At 43.5% G+C, this 22,030-nt stretch overlaps 1 protein-coding gene across 3 annotated transcripts in view; it reads right to left on the bottom strand.

Annotated features, from left to right (window-relative positions):
- Window positions 1–601: 601 nt before the first annotated feature.
- SLC16A1 (solute carrier family 16 member 1) overlaps window positions 602–22,030 on the bottom strand; it is a 64,578-nt gene continuing 43,149 nt past the window's right edge. For all 3 annotated transcript variants that reach the window (XM_089300121.1, XM_070077853.2, XM_051856152.3), the window contains exons 2-5: window positions 15,919–16,179; window positions 9,259–9,402; window positions 4,803–5,669; window positions 602–2,386 (exon numbers count right to left, since the gene is read on the bottom strand). In XM_089300121.1, coding sequence (XP_089156247.1) covers window positions 2,109–2,386; window positions 4,803–5,669; window positions 9,259–9,402; window positions 15,919–16,135 — 1,506 coding nt within the window. In that variant the 5' untranslated portion in view covers window positions 16,136–16,179 and the 3' untranslated portion in view covers window positions 602–2,108. The remainder of the gene's footprint in view (window positions 2,387–4,802; window positions 5,670–9,258; window positions 9,403–15,918; window positions 16,180–22,030) is intronic.

The raw sequence follows: 22,030 nt of genomic DNA, 5'->3' as shown, positions 1-22,030 counted from the left end.
AAGTGGGTGAAGGGACCCAAGCACTTGAGCCATACCCTGCTGCCTCCCAGGGTGTGCATCAGCATGAAGCTGGATCAGCAGAGTGGCCAATACTCCAACTAGGTACCCTGATAGGACACGTGGGTGTCCCAAGGGGCAGCCTAACCTGCTGTGCTACCACACAGGCCCCTAGGGTTCACTAGTGAACACAAACAGGGTCTTCTGTTTAGATGCAGTTTTGACAATTGAATCCTTTATTTCCCTCAGTCCCCTCACCAACGGCAGTCCTCACTGTATGGAAGGAAGAGCCGGTACACAGATGCTACAGAACCTGGGCCTCAGCTGCTAATGCTCAGAGCAGGCTCCTCCCCTAGGATCTCTCTTGCACTCAGCTGCCCGGAGCAGGGTTTTCACTGTCTTTCAGAGGTGGTTTCAAAACTCTCTCCCGTTTGTCTTCAAGAGGAAAGCAGAAAGTCAAAATAACTCAAATATACACAAATCTCAAGGCACGTCAGCTGGGTGATTTAATCTAATATTAGCAAGGGCCAAATTGAAATTTGATAATATAAACAAAGACACAACAATATTTGTCCTCAAGAAAATAAACATTTGGAGGAAGAAATATTTTCTAAAAAATGTTTATTTGGAAAAGTCAGCCTCTTACACAAGGTTTTGTATATACTTTCACTCTCAATTACAGTGGTATTTTTAATGCACTGAATATAATTTATTGAATATATCTTTCTGCCTCAATTTAAAAGATATTAGGTTAAAAAATATTTACAGTTTTCATTCTGGCCTACCCTCCTTCCTATCTTCATACTGAACCCATTTCTCTATTTTCCAGGTAGTTTTGTAAAAAGGGTCATTTGTGTGGAGAATAAGAATGTGTTCAATAATTCTAAGAATAACATAATTTTCTTTAAGGCCCTCTCAGAAAAAAAGGAATGACTGATCTAAACTAAGCACATTTAGCAACTGCCCTCAAAATCTTATCTTTATTAGTTGCCTGGGGCCAAATTTTCTGGCCCTCTTCAATCTGCAAACAATGGGAAAAAAAAAACCCAAAAACCACCAGACACACACAGGCTATATTCTCACACAGCTCTCTACACTACAAGCAGGGATAAATGAAAACACTATCAAATATTCCAGGAAGCAGAAAGGTTCTCATGGTCTCACAGTTTAAATGAGGGTCTGGGAAAACAAAAGCTAAATTCAGCTGATGGTGAAGGTATCTGTCTACATTTCATTAGACATGTTGTATTTACTAAGGAGGCACAACGTTATAGAGTTTTGTAGATTTGAACACTAACTTTCACAGGGATTAAAAAATCATATCAAGTGATTTCAGAAAGGGCAAAGATCTATAACCACTCAAAGTATGTCTTTGAATAGGGAGAAAAAGTAGTAATTTAGTGACATCAAGCACTTTGGCTTCTAATACGCATCCCAAGAAAGGTACCCAGGAGGTGTGGACAAGGACCAGGTGACCGCAACAGCCACCCTATTTCCCGAGTTTTCTGCTCAAAGTTTCCTAAATATCTAGCTAATAGGCACATGTGCCAGGCAACTACTGATGCTAGAAAAATATTTTAGTCAGCATTTTATAAAACCTCCGGCTCTCAACTAATATTTCTATTCATAAATGTTCCAGTGACATCATCAATGTCTGAAGCTACATTACAAACAAGGATGAAATAAGATTAATTTCAAATTTGAGATTTGCCTCAGACAAGTTAGTTGCTTTTTCCTTTCAATGTGACACATAAAGTAGATGAAGTCAGCGGAAGGTTTCAAAAAGTTAAGGCTCTCTAAAGAGTTCTAAAGACTAAAACTTAAGGCACGTATCATAATCTTCATGAGAACGTTAAAAGCTAAGATTAAAACAAAACAAAACCAAACCTACTTCCTCCCCTCGTCCTTTGCCAACCCCTCCCTCCAAAGCATATGACATTTTCCACTCAGGCCATTGGTAAGGAGTGAGAACAATTCCATCACTGAACACCTGTTATAATTTCCACACCAAAGTCCACTATCTGCTCTGAGCACCACTGGAGATTGCAGGCCAGCAGAATATCTTCAAACATCTTGGGTCGCAGGCTGCTCCCCAGCCCCCAGCCCTGGGCTCAGACAGGACTCTCGGCTTCCTTGGGGTCTCCGTTGGTGCCCTTTTGTTCCGGGGATTCTGCTGCGTTAGGGATCTCCTTGGGCTTCTCATCAACATCCGCACTGGTCTCCTCCTCTTTACTTTCCTTTTGCTGCTTCTCCTCTGCTTTCTGTTCTTTGGCCAAAAGTCGATAATTGATGCCCATGCCAATGAAGAGAAAGAGGCCTGCAATAATTAGGATCACGCCACACGCCCAGTATGTGAATTTATAGTTTCCATACATGTCATTGAGACGACCTACAGGTGTAAACAAAAACAAAATTATGCAGGCAAAAGTAAACAAAGATACCATTTAGCAAACAAAGCTTTAAGATTCACACAGAAAGATGTCAGTCTAGTTTTCAAAGAGCCCACAAATGTCAAATACATGCAAGAGGAAGTATGAAGGGGCAGCACTGTGGTGCACAGGGTGAAGCTGCAGCCTGCAACACCAGCATCTCATATGGTACGCGGATACAAGTCCCAGCTGCCCTGCTTCCAATCCAGTTTCCTGACAATGCACCTGAGAGGGCAACAGCAGATGGTCCAAGTGCTTGGGCCCCTGTTACCCACTTCAGAGACCTGGAGGGAGTTCCTGGCTCCTGGCTCTATCTCTGTCTTTCAAACAAATAAATAAATAAATATTTTTAAAATGTATATTATTTTCTGTTTATAAGTTTTTAGCAACTTGAAAATAATTAAATATTGGGAAAACTGAGTTAGGAAAGCCCTAGTGACCATCTAGAACCAATTCCCAAAAAACACAGCAGGGAAGGCTGCTCAGAAGAGGTGCAGGTGTCCTGCCAAGGTCGTGGAGCTGCAGCCGCCACCCAGCCCAATGCTGTCTTCATCAGCATTTCCCAGAGTGCTCCTGGGAACTCTTGCCCCATGCTGAGTGTGACCCACAGCAACACCCTGGCACCACTCTAACGGCTCGATCCTCACAGCTGCAGATTCCGTCATCCTTGTCAGGGACAGAAATGAGAACTGCAGCACAGAGACAGTACTAGTGAGCCCTAGGGCCTGGCTTCACACCCAGGAAGTCTCCACCCTGAGCCACTGTGCAACAGGACAGCTCCCAATGGTTCAAACATCCAGTGAACTTGGGAAAGGGCACCATGTTCTTTTCTACTAGAGTCACAATGGCATCACCATCCTAAAACTGTGTATGATCGTTTAGTAAAAACCTTAGTTAACTGGGTGTCTGTACTTTATTTCAAATTTTATTAATTTGTTTTTATTTACTGGAAAGGCAGAACACAGAGATACAGAGAGATCTTCCAACTGCTGGTTCAGTCCCCAGATGCCCATTACAGCTGGTGCTAGGCCAGGCCAAAGCCAGGAGCCAGGAACTCCAAATTGCTCTCCCATATAGAGATCCCCAAGTACCCGAGCCACCATCTGCTGCCTCCCAGAGAACATCAGCTGAGAGCTGGATCGGAGTGGAGATGGGACTCTACCTTAGGCACTCTGATACCGGATACTGCAGTCCCAGGTGGTGGCTTCACCTGGTACAACACACCACCACCCCTCTGTGAAACCTTTATAGCCATGAAACCTTTGGTATGGTAAAATTTATCAGCATCTCATCAAACCACTATCTCCAGGAATAAACTCTGGGAAAGTGTGACTTAATATGACCAATTCCAATACAACCCCATATGGTTTCTGAGCAGGGGTCATCCATTCAGCGACACCCACTGAGCCTCCGTCACATCCCAGGCACTGGCTGTGCTGGCCCTGAGGACAAGGGTGAGTGAGCAGGGTGACAATATCTACAGTGCAGTGGCAAAGAGACGTCAACCAATGACACCAGCTGTGACAGGTGCTACAGCAGGGTTCTGAAAGCAGAAACCAAGGGGTTGGGACAGCTGAGTGGGGTCAAGAAGGCATCCCTTAAAGCTAGCTGAGCCAGGACTGGCAGGAGAATAGGGCTCACCTGGAAGGGGATGGGAAGAGGATCCAGGGAGAGCAGCAAGAGCAAGGCACCATGGCAGGAGGAAGCAGGGCTCGTGACGGGTGAAGGAGGAAGGGCCACGCGTGGGAGCCGAGAGCGAAAGACCAGTGAGGGAAAGGAGGCTGGAGACACAGCTGGGGCTGCACCATGCAGTGCCTGGGAAGCCACCCTAGGGAACTGGATCTCACCACAGGCGGTGGGAAGCAGCTGGGGAGTTCTGAGAGAAGACTGCAGAGCAGCAAGAGTGGGACACGGGCAGCCCAGTTAGGAAGCTACTGTCCAGAGCAGTGCACACGGGAGCAGGTATTTTGGATAAGGGTGGTATTGTGATGGAATAAAACGGATAATTAGAAAGAAAGAAATCTGGGAGATGAAAACCAACAGGACTTGGCACTCTTTGGTACAAGGTGGAAGAGGAGAACAGTAACAAAATGACAGCTTTTTGTTAGTGATGCTCAGCCCCCAACACAGAATTTTTAAAAACACTGACGTTTGGATAGTATACAATTCCCCTTTCAGCTTTAGTGGTTCAATTTAATTCAAATTTAAGTATCTGAGCAATTATACTGTGCTAAGCACTACGCCAGCACCAAGGGCACAGAAACAAGAAAGCTTTGCTCTTGGACAAACAGCTCACTAATCTCTGCTTTCTGTCACCTCCCCCCCAATCTTGTTTGATGACAACAGAAAACCCAGAGGCAGGGGGATGTACCGTACCTAAAAGTGGTGGGCCCAGGAGGACAGGACAGCATTCCACAATGGTCACCAATCCCACGGCACTGGAGAACCTCTGGGGTCCAACGAGGTCCATCAGGGTTTCAAACAGCACGGAGCTGAGCCACCCAAAGGCAAAACCAAAGAATCCAGCGTAGATACAGAACTCTATATAGTTCCTGGACAAAGGTGCTAGCAAATGACACACTCCATTTGCAATGACGGAAGCAGCAAAGAAATACTGAACTCGGGGTCTTATCCACTTTGTGTTGGCTACAAGTCCCATGGAAGGTCTGGCTACCATGTCAACAAAAGCCAGAATGGAAAGAAGGAAGGCAGACTTCTCGTTAGAAAAATGCTGGCTCTTGCCGTAACTACTAAGAAAGACCAAGGGTGTAAAGAGTCCAAAAAACATGAGCACATTTCCTGAGAGGTAGAGCAGAAAGCCTCTGTGCGTGAACAAGGACAAGTCCAGGAACTTATTGATCGTCTGCAAGATGGATGGCTTCTCCTCTTTGCGGCTTCCTCCGATAAGATCTGTACTTGCATCACCTGCACCCTTTTTTGCATCAGATTTCCCAGCTTCCTGAAGGGATTCTTTTGACTTCACCTTCCCTGTCTTGGTTGGCTTGGGCCCTATTGGTCGCATCAGGGACCCAGCTACACAGCAGTTCAGTAGGCAGCCCCCAAGAATTAGGAAGCTTCCTCTCCAGCCAAAGATACCAAAAAAAGCCTGATTGAGAGGGGCCAGGGTAGAGAGAAACACAGGGCTGCCTGCCATGGCCAGCCCATTGGCCAACGGTCGCCTTTTGTAGAAATACTTGCCAATCATGGTCAGTGCAGGATTCAAGTTGAAGGCAAGCCCAAGACCTGGAGAAGACAGAGGAAGAAAATCAATACTGTGACAAATACCTGAAATACACCTTTGAAATTACTTAACCAGCTAAGAAACCAAAATAAAGGGTATAAATAACAGACAAAAATCCCCATTACTGGCAAACATGTCGTATAGTGATTTAAAGCGTGGGTTCTAAAACAGATCACACAGCTTCAAATCTCATCACTGCTGCTTATCAGGCTGTGTAAAATCAGACGTGTGGACCCTTCTGTGACTGTTTCCTAGCATGCAAAGCAGGTACACGACACTGCTGTGAGGAAGAAAAGGTCAGTAAAGCACTCAGAATAGTCCCTAGCGGGTAGGCAGCACTCAATAGAAGCTATTTTTATTACTGTTGTGTTTATTATTTGACGGTGAATGCCTGTTTTGTCAAAGTTATTAAAATCACCTGCGGGACTACTACAACCATGAAAGACCACTTAGTAGATGGCTTGGTTGTCAAGTAGGGACACATAGATTTACCAAAGAAAAGGTAACACAAAGTGACACCTTTCACTATGGCACTAAAAGCTGGAAATGTACAAATTTACAGGGCTTTCTGAGAGGTCAGAGACAATACCAAATTTGGGGCAAACAGAACACTACTGTTAGGCAGTCAGGGCTCCCTGAGTGATTCCACAGAAAATGTCACTGGGTTTTATTTTGAGAAGAGGTAAAGTGACTCTAAGACATATTTGGTGCCAGAGTGGGACTGACCATAACTTACAAAAGCTACCATCATTGTACCAGCAGGGTCCTGACTCAGGAGCAGGTAAATACTGAGTAGTGAGAATGGACACAGAGCCCAGGAACAGAACTGAAACATATATGTCAACACCGACTATAAGATAACAAGAACTTCTTAAATCAACGGATAAAGAAGAAATTATTAAGTAAATAGTGCTGGCGGAAGTGAATGTTCAAAGAACTTCTCGATGTTCTCCCTGACCTTCCCCTGCGCTCTATGACGGTCTGAACCATCCCCAGAGGCTTAAACCAATAAACCAGAGCAGGTCACTCCCCTACTTCAAACCCGGAACAGCTTCCTATCTGCAACCTTTACCCGAGCACTCACTTCTGGCCTCACCGAACGCTGCTGTCTAGGGTCCAAGTTTGCAGACTTTCACAGAGCTGGCTCCTTGTGCTCACTCACATTTCCCTTCGCTGCCACAATATTTCATTTTAAGGCTTTGTGTGGCATTTATCACTACCTGGTGCTTTTCTTATTGATTCACATGGTCTGTGAGCTGTGGGGTCTGCCTCCTCAGCACCCAACGTGGTTCTCACTGGGCCAACCATGTGTACAGCAAGTATTTCATGCATGAGTTAAGAAAAGAGGAAACAAATCACTGATGAACCATGAGGGAACAAACAGTTGTATTTTCTCCTTTTATGTCAAATGTTTTCCATCACCTAGAATTCTGAAATGCAAAAAATGAAGTATACTGAAAAAGAGGAGACAAATATTTTCACAATCCTGGAGTGGAGAACAACTTTCTAAGAATGATACACAAGACAGAAGTCATACTGGGGGTCTTTAATACCTGAAAATTTTAGAGGTTTAATGAGGGGGAAAAGTAGAAAAACATGTAATATTTTCAAGTAAAATTCAAATCAAAAAACAAGGAGCAGGCAGGTGTTTACAGTGGCCTTACTCAGCATACCGAAAATGTGTGAGTAACCCATGAGTTCATCAACAGAAGAACGGATAAGCAAAATATAATCTATCCACACAAGACAGCACTACTGAGCCTTAAAAAGGAAGGGAATTCTGACACAGCATGGTTCCCTTGAAGACATTCTGCTACAGAAAACAAGCTGCTTACATAAACACAAATATTGCATGATCCCAGGACAGGAGCTACCCACAGCAGTCAAATCCAGAGACAAAGTAGAATGGTGGTTACCAGGAGCTGGGGTTGGGAGGGAGGGACAGGAAGTCACTGCTTAATGAGTAAAGAGGATTTTTTCTGTAAGATGAAAAGAATTCTGGAGAAGGGTGGTGGTAATGGTTGCACAACAATGTGAGTGTACTTGATACCACCGAACTGGACACTTAAAATTGTTAAGATGGTGAATTTTTACATTATGTGTATTTATTAAAAATTTTACAGAAAGTTAACAGAAAAAAACTGCATCTCATACAAAGGAATAATCAACTGTTGTGTGAAGCTATTATACATTATTCTTACACCAATAAAAAATGAATATATAAATGTAGCCAAAAAGCATTTGTAATAAAATAAAAACACCTGGGGCTGGCACTGTGGTGTAGCAGGTACAGCCGCAACCTCCACTGCCAGCACCCCATATGGACGCCAGTTCGAGACCCGGCTGCTCCACATCCGATCCAGCTCTCTGCTATGGCCTGGGAAAGCAGTTGAAGATGGCCCAAGTCCTCGGGCCCCTGCACCCCTGTGAGAGACCTAGAAGAAGCTCCTGGTTCCTGGCTTTGGATTGGCCCAGCTCTGGCTGTTGCGGCCAACTGGGGAGTGAACCAGTGGATGGAAGCATGCTCTCTCTCTCTCTGCGTAACTCTGACTTTCAAATAAATTAAGTAAATCTTTTAAAAAATAAATAAAAACACCTAACTACAAACATGAAAAACATTTACTGGAGGGAAGGGAGATTGGGTCACAGGTACCACAACAAAGTTAGGGAAGTACCAAGTTCTAGTGTTCCCCAGCACAATGGATGACAGAAGCTCACAGGAATAGAATATACTCTGTATAAAGAACTGGAAGAGGAGGCCTGTGTTGTGGTGTGTAGGCTAAGACAATACCTGTGATACAGGCATCCTGTATCAGACAGAGCACTGGCTCAAGTCACAGCTGCTCTGCTTCCGGCCTCACTCTTGCTGATGTGCCTGGGAAGGCAGAATGGCTGATGGGCCAGGCTTTGGAGGAAGGGGTAATGAGGGAGAATAATCAACGATCACTCTGGTACTGAGCTGCCACACTCATTCTAGCTACCACCACTGCCTATTAGGACAGGAGATACCATTATCTCCTTCAATTCACTCATTCATTCAACAGATAAACATCTACTGTATGACAGTAAATTTCTTTAAAAGTTTGCTTTTTTACTATTCTTATATTAGTTTATCTACAGCTGATCAAAATAGTTATTTCTCAAAGGACAGAATTTCGCCTAAAAGATTTAAAAGACAAATGCAGCCAGCGCCGCGGCTCAATAGGCTAATCCTCCGCCTTGCGGCACCGGTACACCGGGTTCCAGTCCCGGTCGGGGTGCTGGATTCTGTCCCAGTTGTTCCTCTTCCAGGCCAGCTCTCTGCTGTGGCTCGGAAGTGCAGTGGAGGATGGCCCAAGTGCTTGGGCCCTGCACCCCATAGGAGACCAGGAGAAGCACCTGGCTCCTGCCTTCGGATCAGCGCAGTGCGCTGGCCGCAGTGCACCGGCCGCGGCAGCCATTGGAGGGTGAACCAACGGCAAAGGAAGACCTTTCTGTCTGTCTCTCTCTCTCACTGTCCACTCTGCTTGTTAAAAAAAAAGAAAAAAAAAAAAAAAGACAAATGCAAGTGAACACCAAATACCCAACAGTAAACCAACTGGCAGTGCTCACCTCCGATGACTCCAATACAGAAGTAAAGCTCCTGGACGGTATTGCAGAAGGAAGCCGCGATCAAGCCACTACCCGACAAGCAGCCACCAAGGATCATCACGGGACGGCTGCCGTATTTATTCACCAGGATGCTGCTGATAGGACCTAGCAGAGAACAAAGAATTCAGTGTGCAGTGCATGAATGACAATCAATGACACGTCCTGTAAACAAATAAACAAACAACTGTAAGAATACTGCTTTCTGTAATTAATTCAGAGTCATAAGTATCTGTATTAGAAAACAAAGATGTAGGCCGGCGCCGCAGCTCAATAGGCTAATCCTCCGCCTTGCGGCGCCGGCACACCGGGTTCTAGTCCCGGTCGGGGCGCCGGATTCTGTCCCAGTTGCCCCTCTTCCAGGCCAGCTCTCTGCTGTGGCCAGGGAGTGCAGTGGAGGATGGCCCAAGTGCTTGGGCCCTGTACCCGCATGGGAGACCAGGATAAGTACCTGGCTCCTGGCTTCGGATTGGCACAGCTCCGGCCGTTGGTGGTCACTGGAGGGTGAACCAACGGAAGGAAGACCTTTCTCTCTGATTCTACCTCTCACTGTCTATAACTCTTACCTGTCAAATAAATAAAAATCTTAAAAAAAAAAAAAAAGAAAACAAAGATGCCAGGAAAACACATTAATTGTGCATGTTCTATATCTTAAAATACTGAGTGGACTCATACTAAAATATTAAAGACCTGTCTATTCTTAGCCTTTTTCATTTCTAATGCAGGACAGGCTAAAAAATAACACAGTAGTGGCTGTTTGTGGAGTTGTTGATATATCTGGATATGATCAATACATATTTAAGTAAATTTGCTCTATTTTAATTGCAGGAGAAGACTAAGTTAGATAATAATCTATGCAATTTTGGGTCTAAAAACTCAAAGAATATAGAACTGGAATATTAAGCAGGAAAATCAGGTTAAATTCCTCAGCTAAATAAATGTATAGAAAAATACTAGCTTTTCTTGAACATGAAAGAGGGAAATGGAAGCTCCTGGTTTTGGCATGGCCTAGCCCTGACTATTGTGGCCATTTGGGGAGTGAACCAGTGGATGGAAGCATGCTCTCTCTCTCTACCCGCCCTGCCTCTGCAACTCTACCTTTCAAATTAACAAATTTTAAAGAAGAAAAGATTTATATGCATTTCATATATCAATTTTCAAATATAAAAATCCAATGGCCTCTTTTCTCACTTGCTACAAACAGGTGTAATCTGTAAAATGCTGTTTTCAAACTTCTAACTCTTAAATACCCAAGAGTATTTTTTTATAAGCTGGTATACAACTCTTAAAAAACTAACAATGCGGGGCCTGCTAGCAGCTTGGCACAGTAGGTTAATCCTCTGCTTGAAGCACCTGCATCCCATATGGGTGCTGGTTCTAGTACCGGCTGCCCCTCTTCCAATCCAGCTCTCTGCTATGGCCTGGGAAAGCAGTAGAAGATGGCCCAAGTCCTCGGGCCCTTGCACCCACATGGGAGACCGGGAAGAAGCACCTGACTCCTAGCTTTAGGTCACCGCAGCTCTGGCCATTGCAGCCATCTGGGGAGTAAACCAAAGGAGGGAAAACCTTTCTCTGTCTCTCCTTCTCACTGTCTGTAACTCTACCTCTCAAATAGATAAATAAAATCTTTATATATAAAAAAGGAGTAGTTTAAAAAAATTAAAACTGACAGTGCTAATGATAACCAAGTTATAAAGCAGAAGACACAGATCATATTTCTCATCTATTAGCACAATATGTTCTGACTTTATTCTTTTGTATTTAGCTCCCTAGAAAACAGTGTATCTATTTTGAAAAGTATATGAAAAGTACACACATATTCAGGACACACAGTGATTATATGCTGACATATCTACATCCACACTTATGGAAAAGCGCCAGGTTACTTGTCATCTGGGGTTACTGTTCAGAGGTGTAGCATGGTGTGCTGGTATTAAAGGACAGGTCTGGCCCCAAGGAATCCTGACGGACTCATACCTCCATCAGTTTCTTCAGAGGTTATTTACATTAGTCTACCTCCTAGGGTTGATACAAATTAAAAGTGAGCAAATGTACTAAAGGGTTTCAATAGATCCTCAATAAATATTAGCAATGATAGTGATGTACGTGCTTGACTTCTCACTCATATGCTCTTCCTATGGATAGATACAGACGTACACACACACACACAAAGCATGTAAGTAATGCTTTTGAGTATCTCTGTGTTCCAGAGGACCAAGTACTTGTTGCCAGAGATGTGTGTTTGGCACAGAGATTAAGACACCGTCTGGGATGCCCACATCCAAAATCCAGCTTCCTGCTAATGTGCATCCTGGGAGGCAGCGGGTGATAGCCCTGGTACTTGGATCCCGGCCATCCACACAGGAGACGTGGACTGAGTTCCAGGCTTCTGCCTTTGGCCTGGCTCAGTCCCAGCTACTGTGGATATTTGGGGAGTGAACCAGCAATGGGAGATTTGTCTGTCAAAAAATTTTAAAATGCTTCAAGGAAAAACTAAAGACTGAATCAATGATGTACATAAAGCAAACTGATTTGCTACTTTCTGCATCACTGCTATGGTCTGACTGTTCTATGTTGAAACCTAATCCCAAAGTGGTATTATTAAGAGGTAGGGTCTTTAGGAGACGACTAGGTCATGCGGGCAGGGCCATCACGTATGGGATTGGTGCCCTTGTAAGAGAGGCTTGAGGCTTGTCTTCCCTACCGCACAAGGAAGCTGCTGGAAGGCACCATGTATGAAAGAAGCAGCCCTGAGCAGACACTGCCTCTTCTGGCCCCTGGCTCTTGGGTCTCCCAGCATTTATGGGAAGCAATGCATTTCTACTGTTTATAACTACCCTGCCCAAAGTATTTTGTTACAGCAGTCTTATGGACTAAGACAGTTAACTTCATGAAAATATTAGTACACGACTGATTTTAAATAATTTCAATTTGGGGCCTGTGTTGTGGTACATTGGGTTAAGCCATTGCCTACAATGCAAGCATCCCATAAGAGTGCTGGTTTGAGTTCTGGCTGCTTCACTTCCAGTTAAGCTCCTTGCTAACGAGCCTGGGAAAGCAGCGGAGCATGGCCCAAGTACTTGGGTCTCAGCCACCCATGTGGGAGAATCTAGCTGTCTGTTCTCTGTATGTTTTTCAAATAAAATAAATTTTTAAAAACAAGAAAATAATTTGAATTTACAGCTTATGTAAAATGAAATAACTGAATATGCAGAGTATTTCTGAAGTATTTCAAAAATTAGTCATGTGATTTTGCATAGTCAGAATTACAAAGATTAATACTGTCCTACTGTTTACTTTAGGAGGTACAAGTTAAATGTTATAATATTTTTTCTTTAAAGATTTATTTATTTGAAAGGCAGAGTTACAGAGAGGCAGAGAGAGAAAAAGAGAAAGAGAGAAAGAGAGAGAGAGAGAGAGGAAACTTCCATGTGCTGGTTCACTCTCCAAGTGGCAGCAATGACTGGGGCTGCTCCAGCCCAAGCCAGGAGCCTGGAACTCCATCCCATGTGGATGGCAGAGGCCCAAGTACTTGAGCCATAGTCTGTTGCCTTCTCAGGCCATTACAGGGAGCTGGATTAGAAGTGAAGCAGCCAGGAGTCTAACTGTCATTCCCAAAATGGGATGCTAGCAGACAAGTGGTGGCTTAACCTGCTGAGCCACAATAGTCCCTATCCCCTAACAACCCTGAGCATGTTTCTCTGACCCAAACCATTAATAAGGAAAACAAGTAATGCTGCCGCCTGGAGGGCCCGCATCTCATATGGGTGCAGGTTCAAGTCCCGGGTGCTCCACTAACTGAATCTAGCTCTCTGCTATGGCCTGGGAAAGCAGTGGATGATGGTCCAAGTCCCTGGACTCCTGCATCCACATGGGAGATCCGGAAGAAGCTCCTGGCTCCTGGTTCCAGATTGGCCCAGTCGTGGCCACTTGGGGAGTGCACAAGTGATGAAGACTTTTCTCTCTCTCTGCCTCTCTGTAACTCTGCCTTTCAAATAAATAAATCAAAAAAAAAAAAAAAAAAAAAAAAGAAAACGAAACTTCTCATAGCTCAAAAAATTTCTGAGTATGGTCCAAGTCCACAAGTTAAGATTATGATGGTGATGGTGCTGTGGTATAACCAGCTAAGCCACCACTTTGCAACATGGACATCCTACTTCAGAGCACTGGCTTGAGTCCCAGCTGCTCTGCTTCTGATTCAGCTTCCTGCTAACATGCTTGGGAGGGCAGTGGGCAATGGTCCAAGTAGCTGGGCCCTTGCCAACCATGTGGGAGACCCAGATAGAATTCCTGGCTCCTGGCTTTGGCCTGACCCAAACCCAGCAGTTGTGGCCATTTGGGGAGTGAACCAGAAGATGGAAGATATGTGTCTCTTTATCTGTCCTTCAAACAAATAAATCAATCTTTAAAAAAAAATACTGTCAACCAAAATTTTAAATTTTAAAAGCTTTAAAAAATAAAGATTACAACAGCTGTAAAAGTAAGGAAAATTCTTAAGACATTTATTATGTAAACAGTAAAAACAGAATAACCCATTTAGTAAAAATTCTGTTGTAGCTCATGATGGCAATTTATCTTTCAGTTATTTCAGGAAGGACAGCCCTAATTAGCGATCATTAAAAATAGAGAGGAATACAGTTTATAGGCTTATGAAACACGAACTCAGAGAAATGTGCTAGTTATCTCACTAACTGGGTGAGGACAAAGAAGAAACTGTTTCCCGAAGGAAAGTGTCATGTGCAATTAGCACAACTGACATCATTTACTTTTGATACAAAAATGCAAGCCTCTCTCAGCTCTTTGGCAGCTCAGAATTACAACATGTGACTCTCTGGCTTGCAGTCTGCTTAAGGAAACACTCAACACCTGGAGCACCTCTGATAGTACTTACACCCATTTCTTCAAGCCATCATCAAAACCCAATTAGAAACCCTGGCAGATTGGAGTTCAAAGCCTACAAAATCATTGGTCTCAGAAGCAAAGATAATTAAATTATGATTTCAGTTACTTGCTGGTGTTTCATGAGCTCATATTATTAGTGTCTCAAAAGGATTATAAATTTCTCAAAGGAAGGAATCTGAACCAGTGTTCACTATCATTTGCAACACTACTAAATATTTTCTTCAGGCTCAAATACTGGTTGACTGCCACCAGCTTAGCAACCTAAGGCTGAGTTACTTAACAGCTGAAATGCAGAATCTTTATGTTGGCTATTAAAGAGATACAAGCAAGGGGTAGGCATTATGCTGCTTCTTCAAACACCCACATGCCATATCAGAGTCCCAGCTACTCTGTGCCTCCAATACTGTTTCCCAAAAACAAATCAACCAACGAATACAGCTTCCTACTAATGCCCTGTGGGAGGCAGCAGATAATGGATCAACTACTTGGTTCCTACCACTCATGGAGGAGAACAAGATATAGTTCCTGGCTCCTGGTTTCAGTTTGGTCTAGCTCTAGTTGTGGGCATTTGGGGGAGTGAACCAGAGGACAGAAGATCTCTTTCTCTCTCCCTCACTCTGTCCCTCCCTCACTCTTTCACATCCTAAAAAATCCGCTACAAGTGAGAGTAATCTTGAGATACTAAATTACCACCAAATACAAGATTATAGAAGTGAAACCTTGGCTAAAAAGGCAATATGAGACACTAATAATCCCAGTAAGTAAATATACTTAGCTTTAGAATTCTCTGATAAGTAATGTTTTTAGTATATGGTAGTATATATCTCAAGTATATGGTAGGTTTGACTTTTGGCTGTTAAATTGTGGCTTGACGTTCCAAGGTAAAATAAATAGTTTATATTGTATAGATTATTATTTATTTGAAAGGCAGAGCAGTGTGTGTGGGGAGGGGGTTGGGCAGAGAGAGGGAGACAGAGAGGGAAAAATCCATCTATCCACTAGTTCACTCCCCAAACACCTGCAACAGCCAGGGCTGGGCCAGGCTGAAGCCCAGAGCCAGGAGCTTCATTCTGGTCTCCTACATGGGTGGCAGGAGCCCAAGTACCCACCTGCTGTGCAACAATGCCAGCCCCATAAATACTATTTTAAATGATGTTAAGTAAGCAATTTACTCTCCACATTTCCTTCACAACGTGCCAAAGAAAACATTAGGGAAAGAAATGGCAAAACTTAAGAGCAGAGTGGTGAAAATGTTTTCAGGACTCACAACATCACAATGAACAAGGAGGTTTAATTCAGCTCAATTCCAACTCCATAAAAAGATTTTACCTGGGACTGTAAACTATGCCATTCAGGCTAGCCTGATTCAATTCTTCTAACACCAATTTTTAAAAATCGCTATTTGTTTACATTTCAAAAGTCTGGCAGAGAGTAACAAGCAAAACCAGTTGTGCACACATCATTTTTATGAGTTTTAAAAACTCAATGATGCATGAGTTGAAGCTCCTTGCAATTTTTCATTACTGTTTCAAAATACTACAGTGAAACAAAATGCATGAGACTTGCCACTGTTAGCAGGAATGAAAAACATGTACCCAAACACAAAACTTCAAGAGATAACATTTCAGAACATCTCACCAAATAACACAATGGAATAAAAGCTATCTAAATGGACTCCGGCTGCCTACTGAGGACCAAGAGCAGGCTGTGGTGCGCACTCACCGCCGCCATACATGACCGCCAGCATGATGGAGGATATCCACGACACTTCACTGGTGCTGGCATTGAAGATACCTTCAATTTCTTTGAAGAAGACAGTAATAGATTTGGGAAATGCATAAGAGAAGCCGATGGAAATAAAAGCTCCGATGACCACGGCCCACCCCCAGCCTCCATCTGGGGGGGTGTAACCAACTGGACCTCCAACTGCCGGCGGCATTTTAAATGCAGATGGATTCCAAAATGCAGTTCAAATCCAAATATCTGAAAGATATGAAATGAAAATAATATGTCAACAATGAAGCACTCCAACAAAACCTTCTTGTGAGTAAGAAATACCTTTTTTTTTTTATGCATCCCCAGTTCTTAGCAGAAAGTTGCTCTCATACTCTAGGATTTCTGCAGTCCTCCTAGGCGCCTAGAAGTTGCCTAAGTGGTAGAAGCGTCTTTTGTCACCCTAACAAGCTTCTTCATCACACCTGAGTTTATGTTACTGCGGTACCTGGGGGACAGATAGCTTATATTTGATGGCAGTCATCACACAGACCAGTGATTTGAGGATTACAGGGTAGGAACCTTCAGCCCCACCCACCAACCTCCAGGAAAGAGGGATGAGAGGTCAAGCTCCATAAAAACTCAGCTTATTTTCTCAGGGTGGTCTCCACTATAAACTCTTTAAAAACAGATCTATGAACTTCCTGGTTGGAGATGATGGCATTTATATGCACACCCTACTCAGGACACTTCCAGCCCCCCTGCTCTAAGCCTCTTCAAATGGTAGTTCCCCTGTCACATCATTTATAACAAACTGATAAATCTAAGTGTTTTACTGAGTTCTAGCAAACCAAAAGAGGACTGTGACAGTCCTAACTTATGGCTGGTCAGCCAGAAGCACATGTGACAACCTACTGCTTGTGATCGACACCTGAAGTGAAGGCAGAGTGTGGGACCTGTGGGATCTGATCTACCTCCAGGTAGCTATGGTCAGAACCCAACTGAATTACTGGAAAGCCAGCCAAGAGTTGTCTGCAGAAATGTGGTGTCTGTGCGCACATGCTTGCATGCTCCTGTCTCAGGGGAACCCCCACATCCGGTCCCAGAAGGCTTTTGCTTCTGGACTTGTGATGAGAGCTAAGAGAAAGACAAAGTTGCTTTTCCCTCAAGTAAATGAACTGTCTTTCAACAAAAGACATTCTCAGGAAAAGTAATAGATTTGGGAAATGCATAAGAGAAGCCAGGCTGAAGACAGGAGTCATGGTATTGCTCATCACTTTTTAGCTTAAAGGAAAATAGCTCTCATCATTTAAGAAACCATAACTGAAATGAATTCTTTCACTATATGTAATCTTTATACCCCAAATAAGCCTTTTTGTTTTAGCAGTTAATTTCATAATTCCTCGAACTGCTATAGAAAACTAAATGACTCATCAGACATTTACAGCTTTTTTCCCTTTCCCCAAATTCCTCAATATATTTACCTTCTCTTACTAATGGCTGACTTAATATATTAAGAAGTGGGGATATGTCGACATTTACAAAATACAAAATCATACTGAACACATAAGATTTTCACTTAACGGGCTGGAAAAGAATTTCAGCAAAGTTTCCTTTATCTCATTGCTTCAATCAAAGGTATTCCCCACCCCTTATGACAAGAATGCCAAACTCTGAAACAGCTAATCAGTATAGTTAAACTCACCAACTGAATTGTGATGTCAAAAGATAGAAGTTTTAAATAAAAAACTATCCCTTTTTCTTGGAGTTACCTAGTATAAATGAATAGCCTGGCTTAGGACATGAAACTTCCTGTTATATTATGAATAAGGAGCAGAGGAGAGAATGAGCATGTGGTGGCAGCTTGCTTGTTTCCACATGAAAGAGGTTTCCTTTAAGTCAACTTCTACCCTATGTTGTAACTTACCCTGTTTGCTAGCATGTCCCTTCTAGACTGCCTCCACTCAGACTGCACCACAGCAATAAATGCAGGTCGGGATCAGAAACTCACTCTAAACTACCACTATGTTCTTTACACTAAAATACAAATCGCAGCCTCGTGGTCAAAGTAAACTCCCAAATATTTCCAATCTGTCTGCGAACACTTCAAATACAGCTTAAGATACACGGTATTATGGGAATAGGAAGAAATAGCCCTATATGGGAAGCTTCCCTGAAAGCTCAGTATTGTATGAGAGATTCCAGCTAGTACATGCCAGAAAAAAGTAACAGGCACAAAAACTGGAAAGGAAGAGGGAAAACTGGTTTTATTCACAGATGATAGATATCTATAATCAAAGCCCCAAAGAGACATACAAAAAAGGTATTGGAACTTAAAAGCCAATTTAACTAGGTCTCAAGAACAAGATCAATAAACAAAAATCGATTGTATTTTTTTTTAAAGGCAGAGTAACAGAGGGAGATAGACAGACATAGAGAAATCTCCCATCTGCTGCTTCATTCCCCAAATGATTGCAATGGCTGCACTGGGCTGATCCAAAGCCAGGAGTCAGGAGCTTCTTCTGGGTCTCCCACAAGGGTGCAGGAACACAAGCACTGGGCCATCTTCCACTGCTTTCCTAGGTGCATTAGCAGGGAGCTGGATTGGAAGTGGAGCAGCCAAGACTTGAACCAGCACCCATGAGACACTGGCACTGCAGGTAGTGGCACCAACACCAACTGTATTTCTATACACTAGCACTGAGCAACTTGAACTTGAGATTTAAAAAAATGCTATCAAAAATGCCAAACTAATCTGACAAAAGATGTATGAGATATGTACACTGGAAAACTACAAAATAATACAGAAAGATTTAAAAAACTAAATAGATAACCTATTTTCATGGACTAAAAAGTATTTAAATTAAATACTAAAAGTATCTAAACTAGGCAAATAAGGCACAAAAAGCACCTACTATTAACAACAAAATTTATATATCTGACAAAGAAGATGTACTGATGCTAAACAAGCACATGAAAAGATGCTCAAAACTGTTGGTCACCTGTAAATTGTAAACTGAGGGGCCGGGATTGTGGCTCAGGGATTTAAGCTGCTGCTTGTGACACAAAAGTTCTATAGGAGTACTGCTTTGAGTCCCAGTTGCTCCACTTCCCTCCCAGCTCCTTGCTAGTGTGACTGGGGGGCAACAGAAGATGGACCAATTATTTGGGCCCCTGCCACCCATGTGGGAGACCGATGGGAGTTCCAAGCTCCTGTCTTCAGCCTGGCCCAATCCTGGTCATTGCAGCCACTGGGGGAGTGATTCAGTGATGGACGTTTTCTCTCTCTCCCTCTCACCATCCATTCTCTCACTCTGCCTTTCAAATAAATAATCAACTGATCACCAGGCTGGCGTTCTGGCACACTATTGGTTAAGCTGCCACCTGCAATGTGGGCAAAGGTTTGAGTCCTGGCTGCTCCACTTCCAATCCAGCTCCTTGCTAATGCATCTGGGAAAAGTACCAGAAGATGGCTTAGTGCATGGGCCCCTGCCACTCACATGGGAGACCAGGATGAAGCTCCGGGCTCCTGATTCTGGCCTAGACCAGTCCTGGCATCACAGTCATTTGGGGAGAACCAGCAGATGGAAGGTCTCTCTCCTCCCTCTCTCGCTGTAAGTCTGCTTCTCAAACAAATAAGTAAACCTTTTTTTTTTTTTTAAAGGAATCTATTAATTGAGAGTAAAAGCAACACAAATTGGATTAGATACTCAAGAACCCTGGATATTAGAATATGAATATTCAAATGACTAAAGGCATGAAATGAGCATTTAAAAACATTAGGGGGGCCGGCGCCGGCACACAGGTTCTAGTCCTGGTCGGGGCGCCGGATTCTATCCCAGTTGCCCCTCTTACAGCCCAGCTCTCTGCTATGGCCCAGGAGTGCAGTGGAGGATGGCCCAAGTGCTTGGGCCCTGCACCCGCATGGCAGACCAGGAGAAGCACCTGGCTCCTGGCTCCGGATCAGCGCGATGCGCCAGCTGCAGCACGCTGGCCATTGGAGGGTGAACCAACAGCAAAAAAAGGAAGAGCTTTCTCTCTGTCTCTCTCTCTCACTGTCCACTCTGCCTGTCCAAAAAAAGAAAAAAAAGGGGGGGGGGAGGACCAATAAACTTGAAACAGAACTTCCAAAACTAAAGTGTGGTCAATGAAGTTAATAATAAGTTAACCAGCAGACTCAACACAGCTGGACAATCAGTAAACCCGCAGGGTAGGTATGAAAAAAAGTCATATATATATATATATATTCAAAATAGCTAGAAAAGAGGATTTTGAATGTTCTTGCCACAGCAAAATGATCAATGTCTGAAATGAGGATATGCTAACTTCAGTTGCTAAGTCTGACCACTACACAGGGTGTACTTGTCTTAAAATATCACACTGCACCCCACACTAATACAATTACATCAGTTTAAAAAAAATTAAACAGATAACTGAAAATTAATCAGAATTCAGAGGAGAACTTCATTTAGAATCAATGAGAAAAGATGTTAGAAAGGGAGGCTCTGACATCTATCTAATGGGACTTAGAAGATGAGCACAGAGAGTGGAGCAGAGGCAACTTTCTCAGGTTAAAGGCTAAAGGAACTTCAGACTGGATGAACAATATGAATCCTCATTTGAGGAAACAAAGAAAAACCTTAAAAAGCAATGATTGGGAAAATATGTATTATTTGACTAACAAAATCATGCTGACAAAACAGATTTCTCATCAGTTTTGAAAAAATTCTAAGGTACTATCTTCAAATATTACTTCTTCCCATTCTCTTTCTACTCCCTGAGATTCCAACGGATATGGTATTTATTTACTCTTTTTCGTTTTTTTTTTTTTCCATCCTTTTGTTTCTTTGTAATTCCTTCTGGATGGAGTTTTTTGTTTGTCTTTCTCTGTAGCAATGTTTGGCACTAAGGATTTAGATGATTCTATGGAAAGCTAATCAAATAAAACAGTTCTATGAAACAAAACCACACTTCATTTCTTTTTTTTAAAAACAAGATTTATTTATTTATTTGAAAGTCAGAGTTACAAAGAGAGGAGAAATGAGAGAGAGAGAGAAAGAGAGAGGTCTTCCATCTGATGGTTCACTCCCCCAATTGGCCACAACAGCCGGAGTTTCGCCAATCCGAAGCGAGGAGCTTCTTCTGGGTCTCCCACAAGGGTGCAGGGGCCCAAGGACTTGGGCCATCTTCTGCTGCTTTCCCAGGCCACAGCAGAAAGCTGGATCACAAGTGGAGCAGCTGGGTCTCGAACTGGTGCCCATATGGGATGCCAGCACTGCAGGGCAGCAGCTTTACCTGCTCCGCCACAGCGCTGGCCCCCACACGTCATTTCAATTTAAGTAAATGTGTTGATAATCATCTGAATTTTTAAGTTTTAACTTTTTTTTAATTTTTAAGTTCTAACTTAGAGCAGAGAAGCCAGGAGTTTGTAGTCCAGATGTAACAAAGTCATGACTCCTCAAATGTTTCTGACCTAACTTCTCTTTGGATTCCTGCCACAGGACTCTCTCTAGGACCATGTATTCTGGAATGTTCCCCTCCTGTGTGGACCCAGAGATTTTTATTGCCTAGAGCAGTAAATCACAGTAAGAAACAGGATTAGTGAGAGTTACACCTTCCTTTTGTAGTGGGGGGAAGGGCTTTTGGATAAGACAACAGAAGTAGAAAGCCTCAAGTTTCCTTAAAAAATAAAAAAAGGCTGGCGCCGTGGCTCAATAGGCTAATCCTCCGGGTTCTAGTCCGGGTAGGGGTGCCGGATTCTGTCCCGGTTGCCTCTCTTCCAGGCCAGCTCTCTGCTGTGGCCAGGGAGTGCAGTGGAGGATGGCCCAAGTACTTGGGCCCTGCACCTGCATGGGAGACCAGGAGAAGCACCTGGCTCCTGGCTTCAGATTGGCGCAGTGCGCCGGCAGCAGCGGCCATTGGAGGGTGAACCAATGCAAAAGGAAGACCTTTCTCTCTGTCTCTCACTACCACTCTGTCAAAAAAAAAAAAAGTTAATTCTTGGGGTAGGTGCTGTGGCTCACTTGGTTAGTCCTCTGCCTGCGGCACCGACATCCCATGTGGGCGCCAGGTTCTGTTCCCAGTTGCTCCTCTTCCAGTCCAGCTCTCTGCTGTGGCCCGA

The sequence above is a fragment of the Oryctolagus cuniculus genome, chromosome 7 (assembly GCF_051225735.1).
Source record: "Oryctolagus cuniculus isolate XC-2025 breed Fujian yellow rabbit chromosome 7, ASM5122573v1, whole genome shotgun sequence".
Taxonomy (NCBI): domain Eukaryota; kingdom Metazoa; phylum Chordata; class Mammalia; order Lagomorpha; family Leporidae; genus Oryctolagus; species Oryctolagus cuniculus.
Note: the sequence above shows the minus strand (reverse complement) of the source record. Positions and strands in the feature narration are given on the sequence as shown.